The 14,928-nt window shown below is 38.1% G+C and overlaps 1 protein-coding gene across 1 annotated transcript; it reads left to right on the top strand.

Moving 5' to 3' along the window:
* The first annotated feature begins 4,182 nt into the window (after positions 1–4,182).
* Positions 4,183–13,798, top strand: LOC149205539 (F-box/kelch-repeat protein At2g44130-like). Its single transcript, XM_089397435.1, has 2 exons — positions 4,183–4,668; positions 13,718–13,798. Exons 1-2 carry the CDS (start codon positions 4,183–4,185, stop codon positions 13,796–13,798), a joined length of 567 nt encoding a protein of 188 aa, XP_089253561.1.
* Positions 13,799–14,928: the final 1,130 nt, after the last annotated feature.

Here is a 14,928-nt window from a genome sequence, read left to right as displayed (position 1 = left end):
GTAACACAACTTGGGACTTCCAGCTTCCTTCCCCTCTTCTTACCCTGGTCTCCAGTGCTCCCAGTAGCCCTGAACACCATTGGCTGGTTGGGGCGCTGCAACTGTTTAGGATACCAGAGGTCGCCCGAATCCTTATCAGTCTCTGATGCCCCTATTTGCCCTAGCCAGTTTCGAAATAAAAATTAGCAATATGACCAACCAACACCTCTAATGAATTTGCAGAATTCTCTTCACCCATTTTTCACAAGGTCGCCTAAATCAAAAGGCTACTATTGTTATAGGATCTGTTTTGTGATCGTTGGGGTCAAGCTCAAAGGAAAAATATTTTAGCTTAAAAAATGATATATCAAAGCTCATTATAAATACTGCAAAAATGAAAAGGTGCCATTATGACATTTCACTTTTATGAGGAGATGCCACCATTGTTTCTATTTTTAAAGGGTGATGCTTTTTTATTTTAAACATAGTTAGTTAAGAATTAAAAATAACAATGACATATGGCTTAATTTATATAAATAAAATATAAAACAACCAGCGTTTTTTTAAGCATGGGCGATGGTCGAGCAAGAAATTGATTTGACTTATTGGGTGGCCCCTCTCAAATAAGTAACTAAAAAGCCATGCGTTAGCATGATGGCGGCCTTATCAGTCGAGCGATTTTCATTCATTTGACTTATTGGGTGGTTATTCGCTGTTAACAGACAATGGGCCTCCTGCGCGCTGATGATGGTAGGGGATCCAGCGGAAGCACTTGCAGCAGTGCTAGCTGCGGATTTAGTTCAAGATCCTGGTACGGGATCGAGTGAGTCCCGATGTCACACCAAAGCTATTGACTACAGCAGCTCATTACTTACGATTCACCTGCTCAGAATGGTTCATCAACAGACACCACATGGGTTCTTTCTACTTTAGCTTCGAACCACCTTTCTATGCAATCCTCACCTTTCACCGCCTTTTTGAAGAAGCCGGTCCCACAGTAAGAGGAAGAAAGGAGAATGCCCATTAACCGCTAGTTTTTAACCATTAAAAAACTTTTAAAATAAATTTCTATAAATAAAATATCTAGTAAATTAATATATAAACAAATTTAGTTTTTTCAATTTGAAAAACAAAATAAATTATAGTTTTTTTTTTTTTTTTCTTCTATATATGAAAATTTACATATAACTTTGTTATAAAAAATTTTGAATTATATATAAATTTAATCTATTATTTTAAGTGTCTATTAGTATAGGTCAGCGTACACATTAGCTTGAAGGACACGTGGAATGACACATCAACACATCATCATAAATCATGAGTTAAAACTCAAAAAATCAAATTTCAGAATGTGTAAATACTAAAATCATAAAGATTAAAAAGGAAAAAATTGAATTGTTTATTGAAAAACTATTGTAGTAGTTGTTATTTTCATCGAACCAATTTGTGGAGCTCAAATACTTGCCAATGTACAAGTTATTTTGAAAAATAGTTAGCTTTTAATTTTTAATTAGTAAAACTCAGAACTCAAAGGTAACTCTATGTTTAATAGTGTCCCACATTCTCAATTTGACACTGGGTTCAATCATCATGGTTTATCTGTTTATGACTTCACCCACAATAGTCGCATGACCTGTCACAAAAATACAGTGTGATTGTCTATCACTGTTTTAATAAATTAAAAGATATAGCATAAAACAAGCAAAAAAATTGTCCTTGTTTCTAGCATCTGATGCATGTCTTTAAAACTAAAAACAGGGCATGGGGTTTGCACTTTGACTCTACCTCATGGATTGTTCAAGTTTATTCCAATATATTATTGAATAAAAAACCACTCTAAATGTAATAAAATTTGGATATTGCTTTAAAGTCTATGTCAAGGTAATCTAAAAACCTAAAACAATCCCTACTAGCATATAGATTAAGTTCAAAAAATTTTACTGTGTGTAAATTACAAGCACTGACAATGGAAGGAATTTGGAAGAATGCAAAACTACTATGCAATATTTAGTTTTAATCTTTTGGTAATAAGCCAATGATTTGCTTGCACTAGCTAAGAAACTAAGTTACAATCCTCCGCCTTCAGTGATTCCCTCCCCTCCATTTTGACTTTGTTACACCAATTTTCGCTACCTCCTTGCATTTAGGTGCTCTCTGCTCCTCACCACCCTCATCGCCCTTAGGTGATACATTGCAAAGCTTGATGGCCCGCTTCAAACCCTCAAGTTCGGTATTAGGATTGGCATGCGAAGTAGTCTTCAAACCAGTTTCGGCACACGAAATAATTGGCATCAACCATCCAAAGTTTATGGTCGAAACCCGAGGACTGGATTCCCGAAAACTGCCAGTCGATGTCTTTTCTGTTTCATCATTAATTTCGTTCTCCATAACCCTAAACTCCATCTGCATTTCACCAACATAATTCTGGTTATCCAGAAAATTCGAAACACCAGGGGTTGCATGCGAAGTAATTTCCAACTCTTGTTCGCTTAAAGGAAAAGACCATTTAGACACTGTGGCCTGAATCCTTGCACTAGACTCCCCAAAAATAGTAGCTTTCCTCCTCATTTTGAGATCCTCATCATTAATTTCAACCTCCATATAGAGTTTCACTAATTCTCCACAATTTGAATTCAAAATCCCAATTTTTTATGGGGTTTTAATCTTAAGCTTCCACTCTCTTTTCTTCTTCTTACCACCCTCATTATAGTCATGTAACACAACTTGGGACTTCCGACTTCTTGCCCCTCTTCTTACCTCGGTCTCCAATGCTCCCAGTAGCTATGAACACCAATGGCTAGTTGGGGCACTGCAACTGTTTAGGATACCAGAGGTTGCCCGAATCCTTATCAGTCTCCGATGCCCCTATTTGCCCTGGCCAGTGTCAAAATAAAAATTAGCAATCTGACCAACCAACACCTCTAACAAATTTGTAGAATTCTCTTCACCAATTTTTCACAAGGTCACCTAAATCAAAAGGCTACTTTTGTTAAAAGATCTATGTTGTGATTGTCGGGTTCAAGCTCAAAGGCAAAATATTTTAACTTCAAAAATGCTATATCAAAGCTCATTATAAAAAATGCGAAAATGAATGGGTGCCATTATGACATTTTTATGAGGAGATGCCACCACTATTTCTATTTTTTAAAGGGTAATGCTTTTTTACTTTAAACATCGTTAGTTAAGAATTAAAAATAACAATGATATGTGGCTTATTTATATAAATAAAATATAAAATAGCCAATCATTTTTATTTTAAACATGGTCTGTTAATCATTAATTTTTAACCATTAAAAAACTAAAAAGATAGAATTTTAAGATAAATTTCTATAAATAAAATATTTAGTAAATTAATATATAAACAAATTTAGTTTTTTCAATTTGAAAAACAAAATAAATTATAGTTTTTCCTTTTATATGAAAATTTACATGGTTATTAAATATTTTGAATTATATATAAATTTAGTGTAAGATTTTGAATTATATATCAATATAGGTTTAATATTATTAAAAGTAACTCTATGTTTAATAGTGTCCCACCTTGTCAATTTGACACTGGATTCAGTCATCATGGTTTCTCTGCTTATGACTTCACCCACAGTAGGGAAACTCCTATTTCCACTACTATAGAAAAGTTAATGCACCCTGACATGCAATGGGAATAGTGACTGCCTTGCATTTATATTTCCCTCAAAGTTGACTTTCGCATGTTAACAACAAGGCAGCCACTATTCCCCTTGCATGTCAGGGTGCATTAACTTTTCTATAGTGGTGGAAATAGGAATTTCCCCCACAGTTGTCGCAGTGACCTGACACACACAGCATTCAGTGTGACTGTGTATCACTGTTTCGAATGAGACGATCCTTCAGTATTCACATAACCATCCAAAAAACCTAGAAAATTACGCCAATACTAAACCTTTATTGCACGACTTGTAATTGCAGGTCACTTATTTAGTAAAACTTGTTACACAATTATCATCAATGGGCACAGCCATCTTGTTTTGCACTTTAAGAGTATGAATGCCTGCCTACACTAAGTGCAAGCATAAAATGCAAAAAGCTTGCCAGAATCTGCATTATGTGAGCCATGAAATATCTAAAAATGATGACTTAGATACACAAATTCGGGAAGCTCAAATCTGTGTGTAGAAGCTGGGAGGCTATGCTGACTAGCCCCCGGTCCTATGCAGGGGAGCCGATATGCCCAGGGTTCGATCCTTCTTCGCTTGCTCTGTTTCCCCTTATCGGCTTATCTATGTTGCCGGAGGACATGATGATAATAAAAACGCTCTGTTGGCTGCAGAGGCTTACGATGTGGAAGAAGACAAGTGGGAAATTCTACCTCCCATGAGCCAAGAGCGAGACGAATGCCAGGGAGTCTTTATGGATGGGAAATTCACTGTGCTAAGTGGATATGCCACAGAGTCGCAGGGTCGATTCGAGAGGAGTGCGGAGGTAAACAATCCCAGTACAGGCGTTTGGAGCAGAGTGGAGAACATGTGGAGTATTGGGGGATGCCCCAGGTCGTGTGTTGTTGCGTTTGGGAATTTGTATTTTTTCCATAGGCAACAAGTGATGTCTTATAATAGTAAAGAGAATGTTTGGGAAGTGAATATTGTTACTTGCGCAACAGTGTGGTCTGACCAGATATTTGTGAGCGGTTCTGCTTGCAGTGGTGGCGATCAGGTAAGTAACTATGAGCAAGGGCTTTGATCACCTCTTGCTTTTTAATACCAAAAGGCTACGTCTCAATACAAGTCCAAATGTTCTTGGATTATTTCGGCCAAAACATCAGTTGCCAGAAATAAATACTCTTATTTACGGATGAAGAATCCAATTATGCCAAGAAAAGAGAATAATAACCTGTTAGGCCGTTAAAAACGATGTGCTAACAACAATGTGCAAACTGCACATTTCACAAGTCAAGCACATAACTGGGGATAAACATGAAACTCAAAGCTCTCTAAATTAGTCCCAAAGTTAGTAGAAACTAGGCAAGCTTTTACAATCCATTAATGAAACCACAACTTTAACTTCACTCGGAATATCCAACCATATCAAAATACAAAACATTGGTTGATCATATAACTACACTCCATGAAATAAAATTTTGAAGATTAATTATTTGAATTCTTTCGGACAGCTCGAGTGATTCTGTGTCAATGTACAATGTAATATACAAAAGCTGGACCAAACTTATGGAACTCTAGGTTTTTAGGTAAACCATATCCTCCTCTGAAGTCAATGGCCAGAATAACCCAAGAGCCAGTTGCTAACTTCCCAACATATATACGCGTGGTAAGGAGGAAAACATTCATACATCAGAAATGGTGAAAATATATTCCTAGACTTGAATCTATATTTCATGAACAGACGTGTCTCAAGACATGTTAACAGGGGACTATAATACAAAATGACAAAAGAAAAGGTTCTTGACATACTGGCAAGTTGGGCTTCAAATGTCTAATGGGGCACCCTTTAATATCACAGGAAAACATGCAAATAAGCCAATTCTCCTGTCAATGCAATTTACTACTGGCTGGTCTAGATTAACCTGGCTCTGATGTTGTTCATCTTTTTAATAAATGCATGTGCCTGCACAACAGCTCTGAATACTACTAGCAACAAGTTAGCTGGATGGCGAAGGTTCTCAAAGATTCAAACTGAGACTATCGTTAGATTAAGGTTGCACCACCCTTGTTGTCGATTGCCAATGCAATCCAGGTGGAGTGCTAGTTGCAGGGCTAATAGGTCCTGCGGTTAATGGGATTGAAGGCTGGTGGATAGAAATTGGACGCATTTGACCAGAATGAACAGCAGTTGAACTCACAGAAGTTGATTTTGCATGTTGCATTGCATTTACAGTGGATGCCAATCCACTGTTCTGAGTTCTAACACCAGAGGATAGTGCCATAGACAGGTTTAGTCCACCTGGACTGCTCATCCCTTCTGCCATATCGCCTCTTGAATTTTTCAGGCTTCCTGAAGACAGGATGATAGAAGATGCCTGAGGAGAAGAAGCATTGAAAGGGTTTCTTTTCTGAACAGTTGTACATAAATCAGCAGGATTTTGTAACATTTGAACTCTATTTATCTGATCTTGATTCAAGACATCTGCTCAAAAGTAGTCAAATAATCAGTAGCTGATCAGAGAAACACCTATATACGACACACGCTTGGAAAGGTTTATGTCAATAGATTGCTAAATCACTAAATGAGGATTACTAAAACATGTTTGTGGGGAATTTGATCCCTGCATTTGCTGTTTCTGATGGAGTCCCGATGCTTGATGAGCAGATTGAGGTGAAAGCTAGGATCGTTGTACTGCTTGTTGCTGCAGATACAAACTATGGGTAGAGAGCAATTTCCATTGATTGATATGATATGGCTAGCTCTTTAATCCAACTAGCTGTCCAGATGCCACTTATGCAGTAAGTTCTGTTCTGCAGCACTCAAGTTTATGGACGGAAAATTTCCATTCCATTCTAAGTTCCTCCACCAAAAACGCACACACTGGTAAAAAACAACGGTTTACAACTCATCAACCTTCGCATTGTGTTCCCTATAAACATAGTGGAAGAGCATCTCCCGTTTCCACATTTTTTCCATTTGCGACACTTCAACATAAGTTTTCGAGCATGCAGCTCTGCCTAATTATTGCTATTAAAACTTAAGTGCTCCTTGAAAGAGCATCTCAAAGTCAGAGAAATAAACAGAATATCACCCATGCCACATAGACTCAGATTCCTTTGACTTACCCCAGGGATAAGATTGATCTGTCTCCAGGATTCCAATATGTCATGTTGGCTTTGTGCTAGGCATGTGCTTAAGTCCATATATAAATATGATTTTATAAAATACTTCCAGTGGGAGTAAGTCATGTTCTCAAAGAGAATATGATTCCTTGTGATCCACAATGCCCAGCAAAAAGTACTTTGAAGTGCTCTATGATGAAGCAATAAGGATTCCTCCATCCACTTTTGAAAGCTTTCTGTAAGGTAGGATTTTTCCAAGAGGCCCAGGTACCTGTTAAGGAGGAGGCCTCCTTCCAAACTTCCTTGGCAAATATACAATCAAAGAGAGTACGCTGAACAGATTCCTCCCATGATTTTCAAAGTATGCAATAACCTGATCCCAAATAAGCTTTCTTTTGTAATATAACCCAAGTGGGAGGTTTGTTTCTAAGAGCTAACCAGAAGAATAACTTGGCCTTCAAAGGAGTGGATTTTCCACAATGGTATTCAGTACCAACACTCTTCTCGAGGCTCTGCTATGAGCATGGCTTTGTAACTAGTGCACACTGTATAAACCTTGTAGGTTTTTGAGGCCAGACAAGTTCATCTTCTTGCAACCTTAATTTTATAGAACAAATAGACAACTATTCATCTTTGAGTCTCATTACTTTGCCAAATGTCCTTCAAGATCCAATTCTCTTGCCTGCATCCAACCCTGGTTCCAGAAATTTGCATTAGCTTCAGCTGAAGCATCTGCTAAAGGCACAATGCCTTTGAATCTGAGGATACCAATTAGATCATTCGACAACCTATGTTCTCCGTTTTCTGGCCAGACCTATCAGGGAAAAGCGAGAGTAAGAGCTTTCTAAATTATAGAAGCTCCTTCTACTGACTTTGTTCTGGCTGTGATCCGATCTTCAAAGGAAAGGGGATGGATATACTTTGATTTAATTACATCTTGCAATAACCGTGGACAGTGTATGACCTTCCAAAGGCTCACAACTGCCTTTGCATAGGCTAACACTAGGAATATTTGAAGATTTTCTCAGCTGACCTCCATTTGTTCCTATACAAAATTATGGGCAAGAGGGGGCATGCTCTTTGGGTATTAGAAACTATAACATAACCCGAGGACATAATTTTAACAGCTAACAATACTAAGATTGTAAACATTGACCGAATATTTATCCCTAAGACTAATGCACTGGTATAAACTGCAAATTTAAAGTTAAGATAGTAGAAGATTGTATTGTCGTTTATGTATGAAAAAATAAACAACTGTAATTGATTTTTCATCTTGACGAACTTAATAATCGTGTTGAAATTTCATTTGAACTCAAGTACAGGATTTAAATCCATCAAAATTTTCATATTCACCAGTGCTTTAACAATCACATTCAAGTTTCATTCAAACTCAAGTCCAAGTTTCTCATCCAAGAATATCTTTTGCTGGAAATCTTTGAGTTGATAGTAAGAGAAGATGAAGAGTGCGAGACTGCCCAGTACGATTCCATTGTAATGGCCATATAAATTACAGTATGTTCTGTGATATAAAAACATTTTGTCATGGTAGCATTACTAGTTTTTACCTAGAAAGCAATGAACAAGTGCTCCAGACAACTCTCTTTTACAAAAAAATAAATTCAAGACAAGAAGAAACATCAATTTTATTTCTCACACTTTAATATTTGCCACAGGTACCTTGAACCAATACCTTGCACATAGAAGCCAACTTTTGTAGGTCCATAGAGTGGCTCATTACTTGACAACTTTTATCGCGGAAGCCTCGACGAGCCAAGTATGTCAATATTGTTGATCTTACAAGTTCGTCAACGATGGTCGGAGACAGTTGTACTTTAAATGAGTCAAGTGGGAAGCTCAAAGATTGTGGTGGAGAAAGAGCTTGGTCCGTGAGATTTCAGAGTGAGTAGAATTGCCAATGAAGACCGTATCAGACATATGTGACTTATACATAAAATGTAATTTGTGATTCATGTAATGTTAATTTTGTAATGTAAGTGTTAAGGGAGGGACTTAGAAATAACACTTACATTGCAAAATTAACATTACATGAATCACAAATTACATTTCACATATAAGTCACATATGTTTGATATGGTCTTCACTACCACTTCTAGCCACTCTAAAATCTCACGGACCACGCTTTTTCTCCACCACAATCTTCAAGGTTCCCGCTTGCCTCATTTAAGGTACAATTGTCTCCAACCATCATTGACGAATTTGTAAGATCAACAATATTGATATCCTCAGCTTGTCGGGGCTTCTGTGATAAAAGCTATCAAGTAATGAACCACTCTATGTACCTACCACCATATGTTAGATATTTTGCTTGTGGCTATCTGTCAATTTTTAGGAAGGTAGGCTCAATACTAAATTTGTTGAGACGTTGATCATACATCTCGATCGGTCCAACACACAAGGATCTCATGCTATAATCAGTAGTCATTGTTCAAGGGTTTCCAAGCACCAAGAACAACACACTGTAACACTATGTAAATACAATCAATTCAGTGATATGTTCAAGGGTTTCCGAACACTAAGAACCACTAATTTGAATTATGCCACACTAGTTCTGCACCTTCAGTTTTGCAATACAAAATAAATACGGCGCAAAACAAAATCGCTAAATTCTATAGAAACATCCACATTTTCTGCACCTATGCATGATACTCTGCAATGAATCCAAACACAACTTGATCACAGTCTTAAAATCGTGGCTTCACTTTGGTAGGACAAAATACTAAGGTTTATGACATGATATGGAGTTGTAGAAAACTGTAAATCTCCCGCTGACAAAACGACTGGGGCTGATATCCGAGAGCCATTGCCGAATTCGGCAACTACATGTTAATCGTGAACAGTGATCTAAAACAGATTACAATAATTGTCCAGGATCCAACCCCTTGCTTCAGATTTGGGGATAACCTCGCATGAAGATGGCGGAACCACATTTCTCTGTAAAGCAAACATGATTGTTATCGGAACAATGGCCTCCACCGAGGGCCATGGGGATTCCTGTATCTTTGTTTTAAGACAATGAGCTCTCTTGTGCTACCTTGCAACTATCTATGACAAGCAGGATTGACCTTGAATCATTACTAAAGCAATTCACTGTACAATTAATCTATGTACCTGCTCCAACAATTACGAAATATGGCCTCGTGGAAGAAATGTCCCGTCCCTATCATATCGCAATTGGCCAACAGTTTGCATCACCACGTGCTTTCGGTCGCATCTGCTATATTCCTATATCAATGTTTATGATCTCACCGCCTGCAATTTATACACAGCAACAACTCGTTTCTCTACAGATTTGATGGACAAACAGACACATAAAATCATAACTACTTACTCTCCGTGAGCAATATAGCCCTGATGACCCTGGCCCCTCCCGTACGGAATTTAAACCCAAAAGGGTTCTGATACCAATAAAGAACTCAGAGATGCGGACACAATTAATTTTTCTATTCCTCATCAAACCAGGGTTTGTGAGATTCAATAGATTCCAAACCAGAAAAAGATCCAACATATTCCAAACAAATTTTTCTATTGCTCATCAAACCAGGGTTTATGAGATTCAATAGATTCCAAACAAGAAAAAGATCCAATAGATTCCAAACAAGAAAATTGTTTGTTGAGAAAATATCTCAACAACCCAACCAACCAACCAAATCTACCTGTATACTATTGTAAGCCTTATTCTAAATTCCCCATTATATAGTTGACAGTATGTTTTGTAATCGGATATGCAACAACTAGATAAATAGGATAGTGAAGATTACAACCCATAAAACAGCAACCCAACTAGTGATTAAGCCGAAACTACAAAGGCTAAAAGGACCTTTCACAAAAGTTTTGCGTGCAAGAGTGATACAGGACATAATAGGCAGAGCATATGCAATGTACAAACCACTTTTTGCAACTTGCAATTGAGACCATAGGCCGGAATGCAACAATACTGCCAGCAATTCTTTCATCTGTTGCACCTTTAGCTATAGCTACTGTTCCTTTCCTTAATGTAAAATAAAGTATTTAAAATTTAATTTAAATATATGTTCTACTGTTGCAATTAAAATTTGCGTCTATAAGCAAGTCCTAAGACTCTTATTTTTTATTCTACCATCTAAATCACTATATTCTCAAAAGAGAATCATTATTGCTTACGTGATTTGTTTTTGTTCCAGGTGGTCTGAGGGATCACTGTCTGAGTTCTCAAAGCCTTTTTATTGTTACTTCATGTTCTCATCTTGTTTTGGTACCAATTTTCCTTTCAGTTTTAAATCTTTTATTTCAAAAAAACCCAAACCAATTCTGCATTATTAGCAGCTTCTTCTGATACTGTTCCTTTTTTGGGTTTACATAGTTTGGGAGTGGTTTCTCTGTTGCATCTTTGACAAGAGGTCCATTCTCTCGTGGACATTACTTGATTTGTTGTTCTGCCTTATTGTCTTTGTCTGAGGGTTTTCGTCTCTTTCCACCGCCTGTCTTGCTTCAGGATAGAGGAACCAGACCAAGAAGGATTCCCCACAGGACCCTGAGCTGCACTGTTTGTTAACCTGCAACATTAGCATCCATGTCCCCATTTGGGCACACTATCTAGCTGTCCAAAGAATGACCCACACCCATGTTTTGAGGATTCTCCAAAGTGTCTTTGAACAGATGTGTACGAGAGATTGACAGATTTCTTCATGTTGTTGTTTTATTAGAGTCTACGAGTAATTCAACCTTCTCAGCTCCATATCCACCAAGCTCCTGGATGACAAAATCTTCAACTGTTTATCTTCTAAGGTCCAGAATGGGAGTGCCACTTATTTTTCTTGATGCATTCAGTAGCAGATTGAATGTAACCTCCTACTCTCTTGTTTCTGTTGTTTTGTGACCAACTATCTTGTGTTTTTTGAGGAATAAAACTTCTTCTTAGGAAGATCTCTGAACCAATTCTCTAGCATCTGTTGCTCCTTAGCCACTGTTCCTTTCCTTTGTTTCAAATATAGGACCTAAAATGTAATTTAGATCTATGTTCCTATGTTACAGCAAAACCTATTGCAGCTTTTCCTTGTATAAACAATTCCAAGACTTTTCTGTTTCATAAGAGACTCATTATTACTTATGTGATGTGGTTTTTGTTCCTGAAGGTTTGACAAACACTCATTCTTATTTTGTGTTTCATTTACGGCTGCTCTTGTGGAAGCTTGTTAGTCATACCATCTAGCAGTCAGCCATAAAGCCAAAGCAAGTGGTGAAATAACCGAGGAAGTACGCGCCGTGAAATATTTGTCATTTAATTTTACAGACCGGAGTTTTTGTTCTATGCACACTGGTTCGGACACATTACTGTTAAAGTGCATGGACCAAACCCTGCCTACAGTGAATCGAATCAGCTGAATACATTACAGTCCGCTTACCCGCCACAAAATAAATCTTCTTTGGTCTGGGAGAAAACCGCGGTCGGACTAAATCGCATTGGCTTGACATAACTCCAACTTTAATTGATCACCCATTAGACAGTCTTTAGCTATGGGTCTTATTTATTGTAACAGACCCATTTGGACAATATGCAATAATTCTGAAATTAGTCCCAAAGTTACTATAAACCAGGCAAGCGTTGGGGATCCATTAATGCAACCGCAAATTTAACTTCACTCAGAACATCCAACCATATCAAACTACCAAAACATTGGTTGATCATATAACTACACTCCATGAAATATAATTTCAAAGATTAAATATTTGGATTCTTTCAGACAGCTTGACAGATTCCTTGTCAATGTAATATACAAAAGCTGGACCCAACTCATGGAACTCCAGGTTTTTAAGGTAAACCCTGGCCTCCTCTGAAGTCAATGGCTAGAATAACCCAATGGTCAGTTGTTAACTGAAAAACATATATACCTGTTGTAAGAAGAAATAAATCATTCATACATCATAAATGATGAAAATATATTCCTGGACATGAATCTACATTTCATGAATAGGCCTGGCCTGTCTCAATAAATGTTAACAGGAGATTATAATACAAAATGGCAAAAGAAAAGGTTGAGAGAGTGTATAGTTCCACAGTTAATAGAAAATTTCAGATAAAACTGTGTGGAGGATGTTTAATCCTGTCCAACACAGTTTCATCCGAAAAATTCTATCAAAAAGAAAAGGTTCTCGACATACTAGTGATTGGGCTTCAAATGTCTAATGGAGCACCTTTTAACATCACAAGAAAACATGTAAATAAGCCAATTCTCCTGTGCTATGCAATTTATTGCTGGTTGGTCTAGATTAACTTGGCTCTCATGGTGTTCATCCCTTTTATAAATGCGTGTGCGTGCACAGCAGCTCTGAATACTGCTAGCAACAAGTTAGCTGGATGGCGAAGGTTCTCAAAGATTCAAACCAGAGACTATTGTTGGATTAAGGTTGCACCACGCTTGTTGCAGCTTGCCCATGCAATCCAGGTGGAGTGCTAGTTGCAGGTCTAATAGGTCCTGCCGCTAATGGGACTAAAGTCTGGTGGATAGAAATTGGAGGCATTTGACTAGAATGTCAATGCACAACAGTTGAACTCATAGAAGTGGATTTTGCATGTTTCATTGCATTTACACTGGATGCCAATCCACTGTTGTGAGTTCTAACACCAGAGGATACAACTGTTTTGCTCTGCAGAAATTTCAGATGCATTTCTAAATGTTTTCGTATCTTGAGAAGGTACAACTGCATGTGGGCTATCTGATTGATGTTTGACACTATACTGTACATGTAATTCACTCCAAGAGATCCACCACGATTAATCTTTGTTGGGCCACCACCCAACGTTAATGTTGGAGAGCCAAGCGACAATGTCCCAGAATTGGATGATGTTGATGAACCTGGCTGCATTTGTTGCTCTAGCTCCTGCTGTTGACGGAGATGAGGATTACTGAAAGATGTTTGTGGGGAATTTGATCTTTGCATTTGCTGTTTCTGATGGAATCCCTATACTTGATGAGCAGATTGAGGTGAAAACTGGGATTGTTGTGCTGCTCGCTGCTGCAGATACGGACTATGGGTTAAAAACAATTGCTGTGGATTGATATGATATGGCTGGCTCTTTAACCCAACTGGCTGTCCAGATGCCACTAGAGAGACTGAGTGCTGTGGTTGTTGCTGGTTTGGAGCTGCTTGTTACCTTTGATTGTAATCACAATCAAGGTCCGCAAATTCATTAAAAATCTAAATATCGATCAGTAGTTCTATCTTAGAAGGATAAGAGTTAAATTTAGATTGAAATATAGAGGAGAACTCACCCAATTGGTACAGGCGACGAAGAAACGGTCCCTTCCTGTCTTGTTTCAACAAGGATTGTGTTGGCATTATGATTCAAGTGTTGTCCTTGATGGCAACTCACTCAGAGGTTGGTACAGGTGCTCAGAGGTTGGTACAGGTGATGGCAACTTAATCAGAGGACAGATCTTAGTACAGCATGTCAAGAAAGTTCATACACGCAGGTTCGTTAAGCCCAAGTCGCGTGTACACGCAGGTTGGCTTCAGTAAAAGAGCGTGTATGTGGAAAACGTATCTTTGGTCCGTGGCAGTTATTCCTTGGAAGTTGTGCCTATGGTTTTGGACCATGGTGTCTCGACGGACGTGTTGATCCCTAGTTTCGAGGTTGATGGTATTGTGTTGCTATGGTTTTGGCCGTGGTATTGTGAAGGGCCTAAGGCTATATAAGGAGAAGATCATTAGGCAAAGAGATATGCAATGTGTGTGAGTTGTGAAGATCTGAGGTAGTGTGAGATCCAAGTGCTGGTTATGGGTTGGTGATCTGAACCAAGGTTTCACTCATGTGGAGGATGATGAATGATGGAACGAGATCTCAAGGCTTGGAATGATTATCTTCTTATGGTTTTACTGTGGATAGACTAGATCTACTGACGCATGTTTATTATTATGATCTGGGTATGTTTTGATGTCTGATATAGCTGCGGAATTTTAAGTTTGAATTTACAGATCTATACGCGGGTTGTCTTTGGTAAAAGAGCGTATACACGCAGGTTGGGTTTGTCTAAGTAGCGTATACAATGTGAAGTATGAAGATGGAGTTGGATCTGGTTGTTGTTATGTTGTCTGTGTTCTTGACAGGGTTTCAGTGATTCAGTATTGCGTGAGTCAGAGATTGATGATGCAGGTTGTTCTACAATGGTGATTGTTTCATGGATCCAGT

Source organism: Pinus tabuliformis, chromosome 1_2 (assembly GCF_031772625.1).
Source record: "Pinus tabuliformis cultivar Carrire ecotype Pingquan chromosome 1_2, CPIR1, whole genome shotgun sequence".
NCBI lineage: Eukaryota > Viridiplantae > Streptophyta > Pinopsida > Pinales > Pinaceae > Pinus > Pinus tabuliformis.
This window is presented reverse-complemented; position numbering and strand designations above follow the sequence as displayed.